This window comes from Physcomitrium patens, chromosome 16, assembly GCF_059467195.1.
Source record: "Physcomitrium patens ecotype Gransden chromosome 16, ASM5946719v1, whole genome shotgun sequence".
Classification (NCBI taxonomy): Eukaryota; Viridiplantae; Streptophyta; class Bryopsida; order Funariales; family Funariaceae; genus Physcomitrium; species Physcomitrium patens.
This window is the reverse complement of record NC_143425.1, coordinates 2,209,421-2,231,817: the sequence shown is the minus strand read 5'-3', so window position 1 is coordinate 2,231,817 and position 22,397 is coordinate 2,209,421. Positions and strand designations below refer to the sequence as shown.

The 22,397-nt window shown below is 30.7% G+C and overlaps 2 protein-coding genes across 22 annotated transcripts; both read right to left on the bottom strand.

The window, feature by feature from the left end:
• Window positions 1–971: 971 nt before the first annotated feature.
• LOC112293832 (uncharacterized) lies at window positions 972–4,022 on the bottom strand. The gene has a single exon (XM_024543738.3). It carries the CDS (start codon window positions 4,020–4,022, stop codon window positions 2,103–2,105), a length of 1,920 nt encoding a protein of 639 aa, XP_024399506.1. The 3' UTR covers window positions 972–2,102.
• LOC112293830 (uncharacterized) lies at window positions 1,270–13,526 on the bottom strand. 21 transcript variants are annotated; one of them, XM_090256685.1, is made up of 11 exons: window positions 12,969–13,437; window positions 12,307–12,441; window positions 11,930–12,133; window positions 11,504–11,683; window positions 11,006–11,262; window positions 10,085–10,493; window positions 9,683–9,811; window positions 9,161–9,351; window positions 5,604–7,339; window positions 4,337–5,410; window positions 1,270–4,076 (listed from the first exon to the last, which is right to left on the bottom strand). In XM_090256685.1, exons 9-10 carry the CDS (start codon window positions 7,218–7,220, stop codon window positions 4,340–4,342), a joined length of 2,688 nt encoding a protein of 895 aa, XP_090112811.1. In that variant the 5' UTR covers window positions 7,221–7,339; window positions 9,161–9,351; window positions 9,683–9,811; window positions 10,085–10,493; window positions 11,006–11,262; window positions 11,504–11,683; window positions 11,930–12,133; window positions 12,307–12,441; window positions 12,969–13,437; the 3' UTR covers window positions 1,270–4,076; window positions 4,337–4,339. The 21 variants fall into 21 exon arrangements, with proteins under 21 accessions (XP_090112811.1, XP_090112810.1, XP_090112809.1 ...); XM_090256684.1 differs by lacking the exons at window positions 9,161–9,351; window positions 9,683–9,811 and adding an exon at window positions 8,317–8,505; XM_090256683.1 differs by having other exon boundaries at window positions 9,683–10,493; window positions 11,930–12,441; window positions 12,969–13,526.
• Between the last annotated feature and the right edge of the window lie 8,871 nt (window positions 13,527–22,397).

Genomic DNA, 22,397 nt, shown 5'->3' with positions numbered 1-22,397 from the left:
TTTAATCAAGTTTCTCTTAGCTTTTTTATTGAAGCTTTTTTATTCAACTTCTTATTTAGACTCTTGTATAGTATATTTATGATAATGGTAATCGAACTTATCAGAAGAGAGAAGAGTTTTAATATTATAATGAAGTAACCATGCTTTACAACTAACGTGGAATTGAGATTATTTCTTGCGATAGGTATCCACTATTTTGTGGTAATACAACTAAATGATAAAAACTAAAAATATGGATATGATTATAAAAAAATCTAGTAGAAATATATAGTAAAATAAATAAATAAATAAATAAATAATAAGAAGGTAATAAAAGTTTTAATCTTAATGCTATATTTTTATAAAAAAGACTTTTAATTATTTTATAGAAGTATAAATGAACCAAATCTAAGTAGATAAAATAATCAATTAATATAGGCATTTTTAAGAAAAAATTAAAAATAGGTTTAAACAAAATTTATCTCAAATTATTAAAAATTGATATTCGAAGAGAATTGATTATGAACTAAAGTCGAAATTAGACGTCAAGATACAAAACCATGCACCTATTGTGACTCCAAGATTCTTTGATTAATTAGAAAGTGAAATTTGAGAATTTTAGAATTTGAGATTTTGAGAATTTTTGCAATGAGTCAAGTTCTATCTAAGATTGCATTCTTTCCAATATCTTGAAAGGTTTACTCAAGTTGGATTCACAAATACACTTTTATTTGGAAGTGTTCTCTCTTAGTTTGCACCATTAATGGAAAAAGATTCATAACTATTTTATGATTTGAATTCATTTATAGAAGTATTTATGGCCATGTTTAAAAAATATGATCAAAAAAAGATAGTAGAGACGAAGCTCTTATTTTTACAATAAAGATCACAATTAATATATGCTATTGAATTCCAAAATCTCATTAGCAACATGGACTAGAATGATAAAGCTCTTATCAATCAAAGATTTATTATTGATAATACAAAAAATAGATTGTTTAGAAAATTTTATTTCTTAAGCCATTGCATGTAATACTTAATTATTTAAAAAGCATCAAAAATAAAGATTTGTTAAAAAAAAAAATTAAGTAATAATAGCAGCTTCTAAGTTTTTAATTACTTATTTGCTAAGGTGAAAATCAATACAAATTGTTACGACATATTTTAAACCTTTCATTGAGCAAAAAATGACTCAACATTATTAAGAAGATTTGTGCTTATATTATAGAAAATCTAAGAATATTGCTCAATATTATCCAAAAAAAACAATGTAATTACAAATAAAGAGTATGATTGCCAAAGAAGATAATATATTAAAAATCAAGTTTTTTCACCTACAATAGGAACTGTGCAAATAAAATCATATATAATTTCTAATAAAGATCTTATTTTCTCTTCAGATCCTTCACATTGTTTTATAATAGATGTATGTTTAGGACCTAAAAATCACAAAGTTTTTATCTTATTAGATTCAAGAGCTTCAGCTTGTTTTATAGACAAAGATTTTGTTAAAAACCAAAAAATATCTTTAATTAAATAAACTAAATCTGTACATATAGAAGTCATAAATAATTGTTTGTTGTCTTATAAAGATGTTATATATAAAATTATTCTTTTAGATGTAACAATTTAAGATCATATGAATATAATAATATTTAATATCATAAGATCTTTTTTCAATCCAATTATTTTACAATTATTGTAGTTAAAAAAGTATAATTCTCAAATAAATTGGATTTCAAATAACATTGATTTTTTTTTATAATTATTAAAAAAAAAGTAATATTATGGATATACATATTTACTCCAATAATTACTTAGATAATATGAGTTAGTAGAAATAAGTAAAATTAGATAAATTTGATAATATCTTGTGGAAGAGTTTTTTTTTGAAGCTATATAGACATAGAGTTGCTTTTATATGTGTCTATAGGTGACTGATAGGTTAAAAATTTGGCCAATATATTAATCACATGTCACACATATTGACTACTTGTGGTACAAATTGAACATATAGTGCACATAGAAAAAACTTCCTTTGTAAATTGAACATTAATCTTATAAGTTAGACATGTTTTAGACATGTTAAATATAAATATATAATTATAATAATATAAGCTTGATCAATCACTTAAATTAAAGATAGTGAAAGATATGAGGTTGCTCAATTTATTAGGCAATGATGTTAAGCTTGAATAGTATGATATGTCTAGGGTAGTCAAAGATATAAGGTTGCCCAATTTTTTTGGCAATAATGTAAAGCTTGAGCAGTATGATATATCTAAGATAGTCAAAGATGTGAAGTTACTCAATTCATTTGATAATAATATTAAGTTTGAGTAATCACATATATAAAAGGAAGTCAAAGATGTGAGGTTGTCTAATTCATTTGGCAATGATGTCAAGCTTGAACAATCAATTATATACAAGGCAGTTAAAGATGTGAGGTTATCCAATTCATTTGGCAATGATATCAAGCTTGAGCAATTACTTATGTCTAATGTAGTCAAAGATGTGAGGTTGCCCAATTCATTTGGTAATAATGTTAAGTTTGAGCAATTACTTATATATAAGGTAGTCAAAGATGTGAGGTTGCCTAATTCATTTGGCAAAGATGTTAAGCTTGAGCAATTAGTTATATACAAAGTAGTCAAAGATGTGAGGTTGCCTAATTCGTTTGATAATGATGTTATACTTGACCAATTAGTTATACACAAGGTTGTCAAAAATGCGAGGTTGTCCAATTTGTTTACCAATGATATTAAACTTGAAAAATTAGTTGTGTCTAAGATAGTCAAAGATGTAAGGTTACCCAATTCATTTGGTAATAATGTCAAGCTTGAGCAATATGATATATTTAAAGTAGTCAAAGTTGTGAAGTTACCTATATCATTTGGCAATAATATCAAGCTTGGGTAGTATGATATATTTAAGGTAGTCAAAGATATGAGGTTGCCCAATTCATTTGGCAATGATGTTGAGCTTGAGCAATATGATATATCTAAGATAGTCAAAGATGTGAGGTTGCCAAATTCATTTGGCAATGATATCAAGCTTCTGCATCTTCTCATATTCAAGGTAGTCAAAGATGTGAGAATGCCTAATTTATTTGGCAATAATGTCAAGCTTGAACAATCACTTATATCTAAGGTAGTCAAAGATGTGAGGTTGTCTAATTCATTTGGCAATGACGTCAATCTTTTGCAATCACTTAAGTCTAAGGTAGTCAAAGCTTTGAGGTTACCCAATTCATTTGGCAATGATGTCAATCTTTTGCAATCACTTAAGTCCAAGGTAATCAAAGATGTAAGGTTGCCCAAATCATTCGGCAATGATGTCAAGCTTGAGCAATCATTTACATATAAAGCAGTCAATGATGTGAGGTTGCCCAATTCATTTGGCAATAATGTCAAGCTTGAGCAATATGATATATCTAAGGTAGTCAAAGATGTGAGGTTGCCCAATTCATTTGGCAATGATGTCAAGCTTAAACAATATGATATGTCTAAGGTAGTCAAAGATGTGAGGTTGCCCAATTCATTTGGCAACGATATCAAGCTATAACAACCTTTCATATTTAGGTTTTCTAAAGAATTCAAACTTTTTATTGACATTGGCAATATTCTTAAGCTCTCACAATCTATCAAATTGAGTTTTTTCAATGATTTCAAATGCTTAATTGTATTTGGTAACATCTCCAAATTTGAACACCCTTCTAAATCAAGTTCTAATAGTGTAGCCATCTCAAAAAATGACTTTGGAAATCTTTTTATAAAAATACAATTCTTTAATTGCAAGACATTCAAAGTCTTAAATCTCTTCCAAACATCTTTGTCATTTAGCATATATCTTGCTTTGTTTAATACATCATCTAAATAAGATCTACCTATTATATTTAATAGAAAATATTTTAAGTTGAGAGATTTCTTTATCAATACAAGAAATATGCCTAATCTTCTTAGGTCATGTCTTGATTTTAGAGCATTATTATAGCTTAACAATCGAAGTACTGGAAAACAAACACTTCCAATTTTATCAAACATATCATTGTTTGATTTGTAGTAATATAATCCCTCCACCTATAAAACAACATAATTCTAATATACAACAAGATTAAAATTTTCACATGAATAATGCACTTCTTATACATACAAAAGATTACAACAATGTAAAGTAAATAAATCAATAAATAACTTTGAATCAACATATACATCAACATACACCTCAATATACATCTCAACAACACAATAACACCTAAACTATATTATTATGCCATATCTCCAAAACCTCAAATGCAAATCTTTATTATTGTTATTAGTTGTATGCTTCCCATATAGATAACTATTAAATACGTTACCTTCTATGAAATTCCATGAAATGTCTCCACATTCATATTCCACATTCGTGTGTCCTTATACTCCATTTCCATTTCAACAATATTTCTACCCATGTCTTGCGGTTGATCATGCATTCTTATAATTCCATATTTGTATACTTTTACCAATGATTGATGCATCAATGTATTTAAAATATATTCTATATCTTCTTCATATATCATTTCTTTATTTCTCGTCCATACTCGTATTGCTCTTTCTTTCAACATGCCTTGCGAACAAACATCATTACAAAAGAAACAACATATGTCCAAAAACATATTCTTTTCTTCAACTTTCAAGTTGTCAAAACTTACTCTTAATATATTCCAAATCTTATGGTCACTATTCTCTTCATCTCTATCCAACTCTCTTCCTCTTTTTAATCTTTGTAAAGCTCGCTCCCAATATCTCAACCTCTTCTTTTCTCTTAAAAATGCACCCATGACTTTCAAGCTTAATGGTAGGCCATTACAAGCTTTTACAATCTTTTTGCCAACTTCAACAAGTTCATGAGGCAACTTGTCTTGGAATCCACAAGAATAAGTGACAAACAACCTTAAACTTGTTTCTTCATCAAGTTCTTCAACATTCACCATACATATTTTGGTATCACAATGCTCCATTATTTTCCAATCTCGAGTTGTCATAATCAATGTGCTACCATTGCTAGCAAATATATCATCCATTGATACAACATCTTCAACTTGTCTTTTATTCTTCACATTGTCAAATACTAAAATGACTTTCTTTTTAGTCAATACTGATTTCAACATTTCTTGAGCATCCTTCAAATCCTTTGGCATTTTTTCACCTTCAAGTTGTTCTAAAATATTGCAACACATTTTGTAACAATCACCACCACTTTCAATGCACTCAACAAAGCATGAGGCATCATACATGTGCTTCACAGAATTCAATGTGGCCTTTGCTATTGTGGTCTTCCCTATTCCACCCATTCCAACAAGACACAATGCCTTCATATTACTTGCACATAGTTCTCTTATTTGTGCTAAGTGTTGTGTTCTACCAAACACTTCTTCTTCAACTTCATCAACCTAAAATGAGACAACAAATCATCCATTAATAGAAATAATATTAAAATAATAAAATATATAAGAAACATATTCCATTCTAATATAGTTTTACAAACTTGTGCTTATATTGAAGTATCTAACCATCACCATAGTATATAAGTATGTGTACAAACAAAACAATCAAATAAATCCACTCAATCTTATGTGTATATACCATGTATTTTGATCTAAAGCTTATCAATGGCAATCTATCAAGTTGTGGTTGTAATTCTATATTTGGATGACTTTTCTCTTTTGATGCACCAAAACAAGGTGCCTTTTTTTGAACTTCTCTAGCTATAAACTTTCTCTTCAACACAATCAATCTTTCACAAATATTCACAAACTTTGGTCGTTGCAAAGGATTCAAGCTCCAACACTCTTTGATAAGCCTAGTCAATTCATCACAATTTGAAGGTAAATTTGGTCTTTCACCATTTTCTATTCTTTCTAATATCTTTTTCATTGTGTTGGCATCATAAAATGGATCTTTTTTAAAGAACATCTTACAACATACCATTACAAATAAATAAACATCTGCTTCAAATGGACATATTGTCATTGTTTGAGATTTGTTCTTCAATACCTCAGGAGCCATGTAATTTGCACTCCCATACACGTGCTTGTTGTTTGTAGCTTTTGGATTACTTCCCACTTCAATCTTTGACATCCCAAAATCTATCACTTTCACAGTAGCATGTTGAACAATTCTATTTGAAATCTTCTTTTCTTTTATATTTAGCAAAATATTGTCAGGCTTCAAACCACGATGCGCAATATGCATGTCATGCAAGTAACACATCCCTCTTGCAATTTGATACATGATATCAATAAGAAAAACATAAGATAATTCTCCATTTTTTTCAATCATTTCACTCAAACTTGTTTGCATCAATTCCATCCCCAAGTATAACTTCCTTGTTTCTTTTGTTTTTAGTTGCCAACATTCTCCACTTTCCTTTGCATTACCTTTCATTGCAAAAAAATACTTAATCAAGTTTGGATGGCTCAAACTTGCTAGAATGCCCACCTCTTTCATAAATAACTTATCATACCCAACATCCATCTTTTTAACTGCACAATCAATTCCTAACCAATTTGACTTGTAAACTTCTCCATAAGCTCCTTCACTTATATGATCTATGATTTTAAGACTTTTTATGTTTGATGATAGTTTCAAAGCATCCAAATTTCCTCCTTCCATGCAATCCAAATCTTTTAACCTTTGTAGTAAATGTTGTGCTAATCCATTTTTTTGAAAATGTTCTTCACTTTCAAGAATTAACCTTTTCAATAAATATTTTTCATCATCTTCCACATCATCACAAGTTGAAACATCAAAAATACCACTCATGTTAACTTCAAATTTGTTAGGATTGTGCTTCACAAGCATTTCACTTGCTACATCACAACAATTCTTCAAATCCCAAAGTACTTCTCTAAACGTTTCTTTGTTCTTCATTTGAAATATAGCTACTTCACACCAATTGTCTTCTCCACAACTCTTTACCAATAAGTAAGCTTTGTTCAATACAATATATAACTCACTTAGTAAAGGCCCATATTCTAATCCATTGCTATTGCCTCCCAATAAGCATTCAAACACCTTCATTACATTTTCGACTTTCTTGTATTGATTTTCACATTGATTTCTATTCAATATGTCTTTTTCCTTCAATAAAACCTCCAATGCTCTAACATACTCTTGACATTCTTTCCATAAATCTCCTCCAATGCCTTGAATATTTGATATTGTGCCAATATCTTGTATACAATCTTCATGTTGTTCCATATTGGCTAGAAATCTTTGCTTTCAAAAACTTGATACAAATATTTGTATCTTTTTTAGACAATCCTTGATTGATTCCAAAAGATATGCTATGAAGAGCCACTTCTTGTTTCAATTTTATCCTGTCACCACACATCCACCAAAGCACATTATATTTATTATGTATTTTAAAATATTTTTTGCATACTTGAACAGAAACAGAGAACTCGCGAACTCGCCACTTCATACTCGAAACCCTTGACCGACGAGACGGACCATTCAGTCACAGGGCAAAGACGATCGCGACTGGAAAACAATTTCAGCATCACTGCTTTACAGCTACGTCGATCACAAAGTGAGGTGATATGAACAGACAGCACGACCCAGACTGAAAATGAAAGGAGACATTGTTGTTTTAAACCTCGATTATCATATGAATGGTCATGGTTTCCACAACCAAACTCAACTCTTAATGTAGACGTCGCACTCGTGCTCACGTTCACCAGTCTGACCTGTCTCACTGCTGAGGAGACTCGAATGAACATTAAAAAAACGTCTATATTTCTAATCAAGCATCCTCTTCAAACTGTCGCAATTAACGATCCAACTACCTTACGAATGAGTAGTCTTTTTCTTATAAGGAGGGGTCTTGGTTATGTCTGAGAGTTTTGATATCCTTTTCTTCCATGCCTTCCTAGTCTATGAAAAATTCCTTACAAATAGCAACACGCACCTTGAATATCATGAAGGACACGACTGTTATTACGATTGTTACTGTTGTTCGTCTTCCCGTATTTCAGAGGAATCTCTTGCACGTTAGAATTCCCTCTTCAACCAAACGATATCAATCGCATCTACACGACGTTACATGATAGGGGTCTGATAGACAAGAAGAGGCTACATCATACTAGACATCCTCCCCGAAAGAACGCTTTAAAAGCCCGTTCCTGAGTTGTCTAAGCACCAAGAAATCCCATCTGTACTTTTGCACTTCCGGACACTCCCATCAAAGCGAGCCTCACCACACATGCATGCTCAAATCCAAAAACTGCAGCCATCGAATACAACTGTAAAATGCATCCAAGCCTCCCGATACAGCACTAACCAGCAACAACCTCACCTCCACAAAGGAATGGGAACTAAAAGCCGAAACGTAAAGAACAGCTTAGATTCATCCGATGACACGTCCGGAGCCAAAAACATAAGCGTATATACGATTGACTTCCTTTTCAAGTCAATCCAACCACCGCGGTTGCTTCAAACGGGCTTCATTCCTCTCTTGTGTACAAGCTTCCATGTCACGACAACTCTACACACACCACAAACCCGTCTTCCTTGATGATGCAAAAAGAGATCCAAAACGCATGAAACAGGATCTCTCAAACCACAACACCCCAGTTCATACTAGTATCCCCTCTCATGCCACGCACCTGGAGTTCTCCTCCGAGCTTCAAACCAAACGCACTCTCAAGCTCAAAGACCAGTCCACAACACACACAACCTCCTCCCAAAGTCAACACCACCGCTCAAAACCCTCTAAACTTCCTCTGCCACACGATACTAAAAATCTACACTGGCAACAACCCCTCAAACCCCTCAAAACCAGCCCATGCGGGCGTCAAACGGGGCCCAAATTGGGCACCTACATCACAACGTGTAAACCAGGGAGCACAGACATCGACTGGCAACAATAGCTACGGCGCTGCCTGAGCCGCAACCTGGCGTAATTTGAGCCCGAAGAAGGCCGGAATGGCTATGGCTGGTTCTGGGTTCCAAGTAAGCAACCAAACCACACTTGCCTGCAACAACTTTGAACGTAGTACTAGTTGCGTAGTACTAGTTGGAATCTAAAATCACAATCCAAAACAAGACGAAGCCTACTCCACAGTGCCACAAACCACTGCCACTGCTACAATCATAACACCGCTGGGGGCTAGGCTAGGGTTTGCCTCACTAGTGTATACCTTCTACATGCGGCAGCAAGGTGCGACCAGCCCACGACGCTAAACAAGGCCACGCTGTTGGGCTCTACGCTGGGGTTGCTGGCGCGTCGAGGCTGATCCCGCGTTGCTTCTTCCCCACCACAAGAAGAAAAGTTCTAACCTAGGATTCATCCCCACCCTTCGAGTTCAATCTGCCTCTGTTGCCCCTGCCCCTTACATATTAAAAAGAAGGAAAAATGTACATGTAAATACATTTATGCATTGGTTTGCACGCCAATTGGGATTTTTGTTGGGTAGCTTATAGGTGGCATGAACACCCATGCTGGAGACATGCACTGTGGGGCCGTTTCTACTGGCCTCCTGATTGTTTGGGGTGAAGGTTTCAATCCCCAGATCCCCTCTTACCCCAACCCACAATGCTGTTTCTCACTTTCTCTTAATATCAGTACTAACGAGAAAGAAAAACAAAGAAGTAGTGGAAGAACCAACAGGAAAAACACTTTCAAAATAAAATAAAATAAGAGATACAGAAAAGAGATTTACTTGATGTCCAGAATTGACTGACACACTCTCATGCAAGGATTTTGTACTTTGCCAAGAAAACTCAGGTTGAAGCTTTTCCACATGTACTATACGAGTGGCTGCTTGTTTACTTCAATGAACATTTCCTAGCTTCAGAACAAGAGAAAATAGGTACAATACAATGGACTGCAATTATTTAGAACTAATACAAAATAATGATATCACACCAAGAAAATTTTGTTTTAAAAACTTGATGGATGATAATAACAAAAAAAAGAAAGAAGGAAAAGTAAAACCATAATGAATGTGCTCAGTGTTCTTCTTTACCTACATGTGAAACCCCTTGATAAAGCTGGAACACCTAAAGCTGGAGAAATATCGGTGAGTTCAGGAGAAAAGTGAAAGAAAATAGAAGAGACGCACCTCTTATTTTTATAAGGACAGAAATGCATCCATCCTGATAAGATTATGACACCTTACCGGCATGAGCATTGCTACAATCAAACTGTGTGTGTGTGTGTGTGTGCAGGTGTCCCCGTTCACAGTATTGTAAAAATCACAATCCCAGCAGGCTTTTCCATTGATTACGCCGGCAACCTATATTGCTAAGGGCGCTGTAGGATAATTAAACTGGCTACTAAAGGCGATTCAATATATACACCTTGCAATCCAAGCAGTGGCTTAGGAGGTTCCTGATCAAATCGACGTACAAAATTCTTGAGCTACCCTATTTCTTTGTTCTTTTTTCTTTGAGATTCCCATGCTGATTTTCTGAAAGAAACTTTTTGTCTTCCTTCCATTGCACTGATTCCCCCTGTCTCAAGCATGCAAACTGTATCCAAATGACAAAATCATACAGCAACATCAGCAGAAATTAGAATTCGGTTTATGGAGAACTAGCCCAGGTTATTTGCTTCTCTAGTCACCTGAAAACTTACTTACTCTTCGATTATGTCCCTAGTTAATGTTACATATACAATTAACAGAATGTACTTTTGAGACATAAAAGCATGTGAAGAAACAACCTTAAAATTGATGATTTGAGCATTTAAGTTTATAAACTTTCTGGGTTCATTATACGCCAATTACACCTCTTCAACAATTTCTATCCTCTTAAAAAAATTCCGACATCATCAGATATAAAGTATCAACTTTGATTTTGCACAAAACTCTAGGTCACATTACGGGCCAAATACAAATGCAATCTAAGGTAAAAAATTCATTTTTCTCATTGAAATTGAAAGAGAACCTGAAACTATAACCTCAATGCCTTGGGACCTAAAGAGTTGGAACCAAACTTTCAAAAATTGTATTTCACTAAATTAAGTAGGAGTTGTTCCGCACCAAAAACAAAGGTTGTTGTGACTAAGAAAGTGTATCATCTCATGGATTTCTTGAGGTATTTGTTATTTTTCTTCTTTTTCCAAGCCTCAACTCTCGACCTTTGCAAGCTTATGTACATCAAGATGCTGATATCAAAAAGAAAAAATCATTTCCTGATGAATCGTTCATCCCCACTGCCGCTGGACCGATTGCAATCAGGCCAGCAGTCATGCGCACATCGCCACGCCTGGGCTGCTCTAAGCAACGGTGATCGGTTTCTGGCATCAAAAGAGTTAGTTGCTCCACACAAGCCGATGGCAACATCCTTAACCAATGAATCCGATCTGACCTCAATTTGGGGGGGGTTGAACTGCTCTCACTAGCATTGAAGTTAGTGTATGAGACGGATCCAAAACTTCGACATCGGATAAAAGTCAACCTATCTTCACAAAATTGAGCCCTGATGATTTTGCTAAACAAAATGGTAGTGTATTGTCGTGAGAGGCTGTTAGCCCTAACCTTAGGACTGGGAATGTGTCGTCGAAGGTCATTCACAGCATTTCCAGGCTTGACGTTTATCAGTTCATCGGGGACTCCCGCGACTTCTGCTACGGAACTTTCCTCATAAAAACCCCAGATTCGAGTTTTCTTTTGAAAAAAATGATGTCATCCTGCTCCCTGCTACGCAGCAGATGAAACCTCCACAAAGAGACGGAAACGAACAACATTAAAAGCAAGAAGTTCAAGAAGTTTCTCCCTATTTTTATTCTTTTAAAAAATGATGAATCATTACTTCGAAACGATTTTCAAGTTCTTGAAGAGCCCATGTGTGCACTCCTCCATCATCACTAAGACCATCCAAGAATCCGAGTTTCACATGTACACAACACAATTCAATCACAAGCTGAGACGCCACCATTGGATGTAGCAATGTAGATCACTTACCTCACAGCCTGAACAACCGCAACAGTAATGAATGTCAATTCAAACACTCTCAGCCTGAGAATAAACCTCCTCAATTTAACTGATTGGTGCCGATGTTGTTCAGGGAATAGTGTCCTGTGATGCAGCCTCGACAACCCTGCTAAGCTCTACATTTCGGATAGATCCGCTCAAAAACAGGATCTCAAGGTGGGGGCAAACCATAGCCTGCAAAAGCAAATTGAATGATGGTCATTTTTTTCTGTGCAATAAAGACTAAAGTTTCCATGCATCACTGAAAACGTTCATTTGAGCCTTCTCAATGTAAAGCAAATTCGGTACACAAGCAAAACGAGAGAGGTATAGTATCTGGCAGTAGTCTAGAATGAGTCGCTCCTAACATCGAAAGTTTGCCAAAATCGCTGACACGCCATCCCCTTAAATAATGAGGATCCAGCCAGATCCAGCTTCCTAGTGGTGCACATTTGGATTCGAACGGTGGTCCAGGCAGCCCAAGTCCAAGAGACTCCCTGCCACTGGAAAGTTAAGCACGGATACCTATTAGTATGTGCATAACAATGCAAATGTGCTTTGACATGAGTAACATAAAGTTGGCCAGTGCTCTGTTCAAGAACAGTTGACACAAAGGTCAAAATTTAAATCAGAACTAAACCAGGAATATCGATAATGCAATTGGAAAAACCATCTCCTCAGTTTCAAGAACCGAATGCAACGCGATAAAAAGCACGAATTGGTTGGGGTGCGGTGTGCATCTAGGTTAGGGTTTGGGATCGTGACCACGAAGACAATGCCAACCGAGCTTAACCACAAAAATTATAACACAATCGACCCATTAAATGTGTTTCTACATAAACGTACAGAGATTTGTGCAACATGCAATGTTAAAAAGTACAGAGATGGGGGAATCTGAAGTTCAATTACTTCTGGAAAAAGGTAAGAGCAGTAAAGCCTACGACAGATTCATGCCAAATAACTAACCCTTACAAAGACAATTCTGGTTCTTCAGTTGAAGCTGCGAAATTGAAGCGGCAAGTCTGGTTACCTGTGCTACGATGCGACTTCGCAAATTTGCTGCGGGTATCTCATCAAATTGTCGAGTTTGCAAACGGAGGCGAAGTGGTGTAGTGCGAACAAGGCCTCAGGAAATTCGGCACGCGCACAGCGTGGACACAACATCAACAGGATTTTTCAGGTAGCCAATATTGAGTCAAGTACAACAGCAGAAAGGTCAGTGTAGCGATTACACTGTTCTCCGACATCTCTTTCTCCATCAAAATCTCGCCTTCGTCCCGCAGATAGCTCCATCGAGCCAACTGAACTCCCCGCAACGCCACCCCAAGCACTGAATCTGTGGCGTATCCACTATTCCCTTGTGAACGCAGAGCCCTGCCACCTCTAACTTCAAAAGGAGGTCTCTCCCTTAGAAAGCAACCTTTCATTCAACGCAGAACCCAATTCAGCGGATACCATAAGACAGGATGATGAACTCTGCAAAGCAGGATTCACAGGACTTGGCAAACAGAGAGGGCACAGGATGGTTGTCCTTCTTTCATATTTTTCATGAGAGGGCGTGGAGAGATGCGTGTTTGGAGAAATGTCTGAATTTGGAGATCAATGTGAGATGGCTACTAGTGCATCAATGAGAGGATGTAATTTGTTGAGAAAATAACTAGAAAGTAGAACTAGTTTTTTCTGAAGAAATGAAAAGAAAGCAACAGTGATGGATTGGAACTGGACAAGTTCCTTGTGAGCCTGTCTCGAGGCCTTGTTCTGAATTCAACTATATAACAAATAGAATTTGCAAATCAACAATTGATACTGATATAATTTGGCAAGGATAAGGGAACGAGAGCTGACGGGAATTTTCTTTTCTTGGTGTTGATCTTCTTGTTGCTATTATGAATCATGGTTGTCTTTGTCAAAAATTTGTTAAGCTAGATAGCACGATCACTTTTTGGATGATTTGTTTATCAAGTTGTTATTTGTTGTAAAAGTAGTTGGTAGTTCATTACATATAGAACACAATTAACAAGTAAATACTGATACAATATTTTTGATGGAATTTTTTGGTAGTGCACTAAGTTTCAAAAAAAACTACATCTATATTAGATGCCTATATTGAATTCATTTCTAATTTTTTATTAGGTCTATTATTTTGATTTCTTGTATATGTGTTAATAAAAAAATATTATAAAAAATTTGTAACCACTAAAGAAACAAAACTAAGATTGTTTGATTTAACTTCAAAAACATAGATATCTATATTTAATTATATATAATTTTTTATGTATTTTAGAATAATTAAAATAATACAAATCAAAAGTCAAATAAAGTATATAAAATCAAAATTTTAAAAAATTAAATACTGGTAATGTTTGAATGATAATTAAATTTTGTCAGAAAGATTCATAGTCGATTTTTTACAAGAATTAGGACTTTAGTTTGTTAATGGTTGTAGATGTTTGCATAATAGGTTATTTGTAACTGCTTTTCTCAATTTGAGATGCATTTGATAGAACTACATTAAGTCTTATTGATGTCTTTTATACATTTTAAAATAAGAGATTTATTTATTTATTTTTGTTGATGTTATCTAATTTGCATGAATGTTTTAAGTATGAAAATATAAATACAACAATATCTAAGAAATAATGAAATGGTAATATTATTATTTTTTATTTTAAGTATAAAATTTCTAATTGATAAAAATAGAAAAATCATTAGTACATAAAAATTAGGAAATTAGTAATTATTTTTACTAGTGATAAAATTATTACTTTATAAATTCTAACAAAAAAAATCAAAGTTCCAACAACATTGCTACATGCCACTCCAATCACAAGAATTTAATAAATTTTAAAATTTCCAACCATGTTTAGTTCTAAGTATTCTTAAATTTAGAAAAAAAAATAATACACAAAAATTATAAAGTATATAAACTACTAATAGAAGAAGAAACAAATTGCATAGGCATTAATAGAATCCTAAATAAATTCTAATTAAACCTTAAAAATCATAATTAAACTTTTATCAAATCCAAAAGGAATTTTAAAGAAATTATAATAGAAACATAAAAAAATCATAAAATAATTCTCTATTAAATCTAAAAACCATAGATAAAAATGAATTGAAAACATAATAAAATATCAAACTCAAAAGAATAATTTTGCAACATAAGTATCTAACTTGCACTTAAATTTCTTTTCCTCCATCTATCCATCATCCATGTATGTTTATAAACATAGATGCCATGTAGCTACTTCAAATTATATGAATAGTCTCAAATAGTGTCATGTTGTAATATAATTATATGGTGAAATAAAAAAATATGGATTTAATTATAGAATAATCTAGTTAAAAGATATAATAGCAAAATATGGATAAAAAAAGAAGAAATTAGTAAAACAATTTAGTATTAATATTTTCTTTTTATAATAAGTCTTCTATTTATTTTATATAGCCATAAATAAGGCATAAAAAGTATATTAAAAACATAGATGAAATAAAAATCTTTAAGAAGGAATTAAGAATAGTTTGTAGCAAAAATTACCTCAAGATACCAAGAATTGATACTTGGAAAAGACTAGTTGTGAATTAGGATCAAAATCAGACCATGAGGCACAAAATTGTGCACCTATGGCAATTCTAAGGTTCTTTGGCTAATTGAAGAGCAAGATATAAGGGCTTACTTCAAGGGATTGTTTAAGCTTTATTTTTAAGTAATTTGGATTCATATTGAGTTTTTGAATGCTTTTTAAAGTAAAATATGTATTTTGAGGTTTCAAATTTTGAAAAATTAAAAGAGGCTTACCTATCAAAGAATTAGTGAGTTTTGTAGCAAACTTACAAATAAAATTATATGAGTTTGTTATTGTGCTTGTCTTGAATATGCTTCATAAATTTGGATTCAATTAAACAATCAAATTGAAAGATATGAAAGTTTTATTAGATTAGAGACTTGGATATATGAATTTTAAGGTCAGTGAGGACTTTTACAATCTTAAGAAATTTGCTTCTTTGATCAAGGCAAAAATTTGTGAGAACATATTAGACTTTAGTATTTACATATTTTTAGAATTGTAAAATAATTAAACAATTCAACAAAAGATTAATTATTGTTGAAAGATCAACATTTAGATTGGAGAAGGAAGTTAGCCAATATCCAAGGATTTTAGAAGCTCTTTGTCTCAATTAGTGAATTAGATTTTTTTAAATAAAATTATGCTTGTTACTTACTTATGGATTGATATATGGGTGAAATTTTAGTTAACATCAATGATTCAATAAATAACTATTGAGATTTTTAAACAACCTACATTTAGCTTAATATCTTGTTGGTATTACTTAAGTAGATTTTACAAGTACACTTTTGTTTGGAAGTATTGTCTTTTAATTTGTACCATTGATAGAAAAAGATTCAAGACTATTGTATAATCATAATGCATTTTGTAGGGCATTTACTACTACATTTAGAAATAGCATCCAAAAAAGAGTTGTAGAGATCAAATTTCAATATTTTTAACAATGCTCAGGTTTTGTTGCCATATGTCTTGCTAAATTTTAACAATTCAAATATGATGTGGATTAGAATGCCAAAACTCTCATTAATCAATTTTAATATAGATTGAAAGATAATGTAAAGGACTTATTATTAATAATTCCAAAAGTTAAACTTTTAGAATAATTTATAATAGAAGCAATTGCATGTGACAATCAACTATTTGAAAGACATTTAGAGCAATGACTTGGTTAGATAGGAGCAAATTGAGCTATGGCACCTACTTCTAGAGTATGTATAATTGTTTATTAAGACTTAAACTTATACAAATTGATACCATTGAATTTAAGCAAATAATTATTATATATATATATATATATATATATAAATCTATGCTTGTATTGTAAAAAATTAGGCCATAAGATATAAGATTATTAGGTAAAATCATATGGATTTAGAATTCAAAGCACAAACTCAAAGATAGAGAGGTTAGGAAACAAAGACGTCTAATTACAGTAGGAACCTTGCACTAGATGATTCTATACTTCAACCATTAAATATAAGTCTTATGATACCATCAAATCTTATACTTTGTTTTAAGTTTTTTATTTGAATTAAAACATAAATGTGTGACTTTTTAGTCAAAATTCTTTAAGATATTGGAGCCTCAACATATTTTATGGACAAATATTTTTTAAAACATCACAATTTGGTACTTGTAAAGAAAAATTGTCCAATATCAATGGAGGCAGTTGATGGTCAATTAGACTCTTTGTATTTAGTAATAATCATTTTAATTCTTCTCTATTTAACAGATATCTCTTCTTCAATGACACATAAAAATATTGTCTTTGAATTTTTTCTAAATTCATATCTTTGACAATTAATGATATTAAAAAATTAAATGCCATAAATTGTGATTAAAATAACTATATCTTATATAAAATATTTAATTTAATTAATAAATTATTTCCAAAATTCAAAATATAAATAACAGTTTTTTTTAATAAATATCTATTACAAATTTATTTTAAAAAATAATAAATCTAATATTTTAAGCTGACTAATTTTTATTAAGAATGATTTATTGAATTTTTTCTCTTCTATTATAATATATAGATACAAAAATTTATTTTAAAAAAAATAAAAATTGGTATTTTAAAATTTTAAAACAAAACAGAATACTTATTTATATATTTCTACAAAAAATTAGTAAATATATTTGATATAAACTAATAATAAATATTCTTAAAATAAAGCAATATTTTTTAATTTTATATTAAAGTCATATATTTATTTTTTACAAAATATATATAATTTATTAATTTTTGTATTAAAATTTTTAAAATTATTTTACATAATTTTAAAAATCTATTAATTAATGTAAAAACCTCTTCATAAAGCATAAAATTTAAACTTAAAAACATTTATTTTTTGACAAAAAACTTAAATTCTAATAAAACTTAAAATATTTTTAATTTTGAATATACATAATCTATTTTATTAAAGCTATTGTATGTCTGTTTCTTACCTTATTGATGATGTTTCTTGATGTTTTAATTGCTTAAAACATTCACATTCTTCTTCTTTTTCTTTTCTTAATTTAATTATGTTTAAATCCAATGGCATTGAATTCACAACTGAATCTGCAATTTGAATCTGACTATCACAAATTTTGCTTTTCGATTGCAAGTTTTAATGGGCAATGAAGTGATTCTTTAAACTCATGATAAAAATAAATGAGTTTAAATAATGTAAATTTTGAAAATAATGAAAAATTTTACAAGCAGTAATAGTATAGATGCCATTGTGGCCTTTGCAAAAGCTAGAACAACATATGGTGAATTCTTGACATATTTCAGCCTTCTTTGCTTGAATTTTGAACTGGCACAAAAGAATAGAGCGAATTCTAATAATGTTTTATAGAAATTTTGCAAGTTGAGAGTTGTTAGAAGATGTTTTACATGAGTAATATTAAAAAGGTTTATATATAAAAAATGATATGTTTGATGTATCCTTGACAAGAGAGAAGATATGATTCTCTTGTTATAACTCAAAGCTTTTAAAAAAGTCATCTTCTTTTTCGTATGAGTAGTTGATTATTTATAGTAAATACTCATTTTTTCAAAGTACCCATGTTTTTGTTGTTTTTCATTCTACATCTTTATCATTAATTATTATAGTTTAACTTGTTATGGTCCACTAGTGTAAATAAGAAGGATTTCATTCAAAAAGATGCAATTTTTAAGTTGGTATTATTGCAAAGTAACCACCACAAGTCTTTAAAAAATCCTTGAGACAAAATTACTTTTAGATGGTGATAGGAGTATCCTTGCTGCACATATTGCAAAACAAATTTTACAACATCCATTGATTAAGAAGCAAAAAGACTGCAATAGGCAAGTACACTGGTTTCAAGCTTCAATATTTCAACCAAAGATAAAATAAAATAAAATAAAATAAAAAATTAAAATTAAAATTTTGTTATATAGGACCTTTGAAAATGATGTATTATATCTTTTAGACTCTATATATAATGACTTGTTATCATTGGTTGGAATTTGGTAACTTACAAATTTATTTATAAGGTTGAATGATGTGTAAGTTTATCAATTGTAGATTCTTATTCAGCTCATCTACTCTCTACTGCTTGATCCACAAGAATTGTTTAAAGTCCAAGACAATAGAATCCATACTCTTCCATTCATGCATTCAGCAATGGTTTGTCCACCAACACCTGAATACATTGCAATGTGCATTATTGGACACTAAAAGGATAAAAAAAAATTGAAAAACAAAAAGAAAGAAAAAGTCAGAAATGTGCTACAATGTGTTGGTATTACCAAAACAATAAAGAATAAGAGAATAAACGTTTGCATGACCATGAAGCTTAACAATTGGTGTGTATAAACAGATCTCATAAAGAACTTAAGCAACTAAATAACCATGAAGCTTACCAAAGACTTCAACAAATGCTCACTTTTTTGAGAAATGAAGAAATTCAACAACATTGCCTACTTAGTAAGACATGTAAAATCATTGTTGATAAAAATTAATTAATTAATTAATTTAATTAAATTGTTAGGGACTTTTTAGATATAGTAAATAATTTTTTTTCCTTTTTTAAAATGGATAAGTTGTGCTTGGAATGTAAAGCCAAGAAATGACCTTATGAAAATTTTAATTTAACTTTTCAATAAAACAAAGTAAAATTGACTCTATTATTACCTTTAACAATGTATTTTCAAAGATTACTCAATAGTGATGAATCACATATTAATAATATATACTTCTACAATAGCAATTTTATCTTTGCATTATTAAAAGCAAAATGAGATCAATTTTTTACTAATATAAGTGAAGGTGTTTATACATTTTGTACTCAAAGTGCAATTTATCATTGCATAAGAAGTTTGTTGCTTACTAAATATAAACTGCTTTAATTTATTCAAATGTATTTTTTTTAGCCATTTGGATTTTAAAAAAACCACAAAAAAGGACATGCACCATTGCTCTTAGTGCTGATAAAGTTGCTGCAATAATTGTTGATGGAGATGTTACTTCTATTAGAAGTAATATCATTCTTCGTACTGTTAAAAGCCCTCTAATTATGATTGATGAAGTGCATGGTGCATATAAATTTTTTATTCTTTCTATTATATTTTTCTATGACGGACACAGTTGGAATTTAAATATATCCCAAGAAAGAGTAGAAATAATAGAGCCCAACAATAATAACTATACAATAGAGCAGAAAGAATCTAAGCATAATAGCTCCAAAAAAAAGACTTGAGTGAGTGCAATAGATTATGCTTTGTATTACTTACACTTTCATCAATCTAAAGATGGTTTTATTTACTATTGCAGAAGACTTTTTAGCAATATATTATCAATCAATATTTAAAAATTAATTAAATGCATTTTTGTTGATTCCAATTTAACCAATGTACAATTTATATTGATTTGTATAAAGGATGATTGACCACTTATAAATTGATGGTTATTTGGCAAGTTGAGAAAAGCGTATTGTTTGATCTTCTTCTTCTGCAAGAAATGATAGATATATGCACCAATGATGTTAAGATGCAATGAATATAATAAATTCTATGGCAAGCCAAACCTTTTTTTATATATTTACCTCCAATCTAAATTTAACAAAGCTTGTAGAAAAATTACTAGAAGAACAAATAACATAATATAATCTTGATTTGATTACTAAGGCATTCAAAGAATTGTTGATAATATTGTTGTGTTATGTGAAAATTGACCTAAAAATATATTGAGCGTACGGTTGTAGAAGGATTTAAACTTATTTTAGAATTTGAATTACAACCCAAAACAATAGACCAAGCATTTAGAAATCTCCTTTGGTATTTTTGAACAATCCAAGTAAGCTTATAATTATCTTAAATGTATCTTATTAAATTATAAAAAATCCTCTTTAAATTTTATTATCTTTTAACTACTTTTAAAATAATCTTCAAACAATCTTTAACATAGTTTAAGTAAATCTAAATCAAATTCTAGTCAAATCCTACAAAAATTCTAAATTTTAAATTATAACGCTAATCCAATCCAAACCAAATTTAATCAAATCCTAAATCATAAGCCGAAATCAAATTTTAAATCCTAAAGCAAATTAAAACCTCAATAACTAATAATTTAATTGATGGATTAGACTCAAAATTTGCACATCTTTCAATCATTTAATTAAAAAAAGCATAAAATTTTGAAAAAGATCAAACTTACTAATCAAAAGATAAACATCTCAATCTGCTTGGATATTAGTTTGTCAAATTTTTTTATCTTAATGCCAATCTTTTAGTTCCAATATTTCTTATATTTATTGTCCAATTGCTTTCAAACTTTACAAAATTGTTAAAAATCATTGTTTGCATATGATATATAAAATTCTATTCATATTGTTTGTGTTTGTCCAATAAGCACATTATTTAGATATCCATCAAGTTTATAGTATATAGTGCATAGATTTAGGAGGTAGACTTGCAATCATTAAATATTTTAATATTTGTATCAAAGTTTAAAATTGAATATTTTCCAACATGCTTTTAGTAATAAAATATATCAAGCATCCAAATATTGCTTAATTTAATTCAAAGCTTCTACATTATCTTCTTCTTACAATGAGATTAGCAATTAGTCAATTGTATAGTCATATTCCTTGTAGATATATTTGTAAACTTATTTTATGATAGTTGTTGTAGAATACATTTCAGTATTAATGCTACAACCAAAAATATGCCAAAGAGATGGCTTGTAAGAAACTATTTATTAGTTGTCTAGAACTTTGTCTATAATTTTGTAATTGTTTCTGCTACAAAAAAAGAGTATTCATTGCTATCTTGCAAGTCTCATCTTAAAATTTATTTAGGTATTATTTTTGACAAACACCATCTATCATACATGGAATATTTAGTTTGAGATGTTTACATGGCAAATAAACCATACAATTTGTGAAAATAGCATAAAGTTGGAATTGAGTCTCAATGTTTGGAATTTCACCTAAAATAACAAAATTTTAGTCAAATAAATTTGATTTTTTTTTTAATTATGATGAAAGACAATAAAGAGATGAATATATAGTAGACTATATTTTAAGGATTTAATAATATAAAAATATAAAATATTTTATCAAAGAATTCTATCTTTTAGCAAAAAGATATTTAATGTTATTTTGTGGTAAGATAATTATTAGATAATAGAAAATAGAAGATTATATTATAGAAGAACTTAATTAAAAATATTATTGCAAATTATCTTAGAAGTATATATAACAGTCAAAGAGGTAGAAAAACTAATAAGTGTTAATGCTTCAAACTATACTTCAATGGTGCATGTATTTTTTTTAGTTCTTTTTAATCCAAATGGGTAAGGAATAGTCACCATGGAATTAAACACTTACATGCATGAACTATTTGTACAAAAGAAATGATGCAAAAAAATTCTTTCCAA

Coding starts and splice junctions, on each gene's coding strand:
- LOC112293832 (XM_024543738.3), bottom strand. CDS start 4,022: ATGTTTGATAAAATTGGAAGTGTTTGTTTTCCAGTACTTCGATTGTTA.
- LOC112293830 (XM_090256683.1), bottom strand. CDS start 7,220: ATGGAACAACATGAAGATTGTATACAAGATATTGGCACAATATCAAAT. Junction 5,411..5,603: donor GCTTTAGATCAAAATACATG/GTATATACACAT, acceptor GTCTCATTTTAG/GTTGATGAAGTTGAAGAAGA.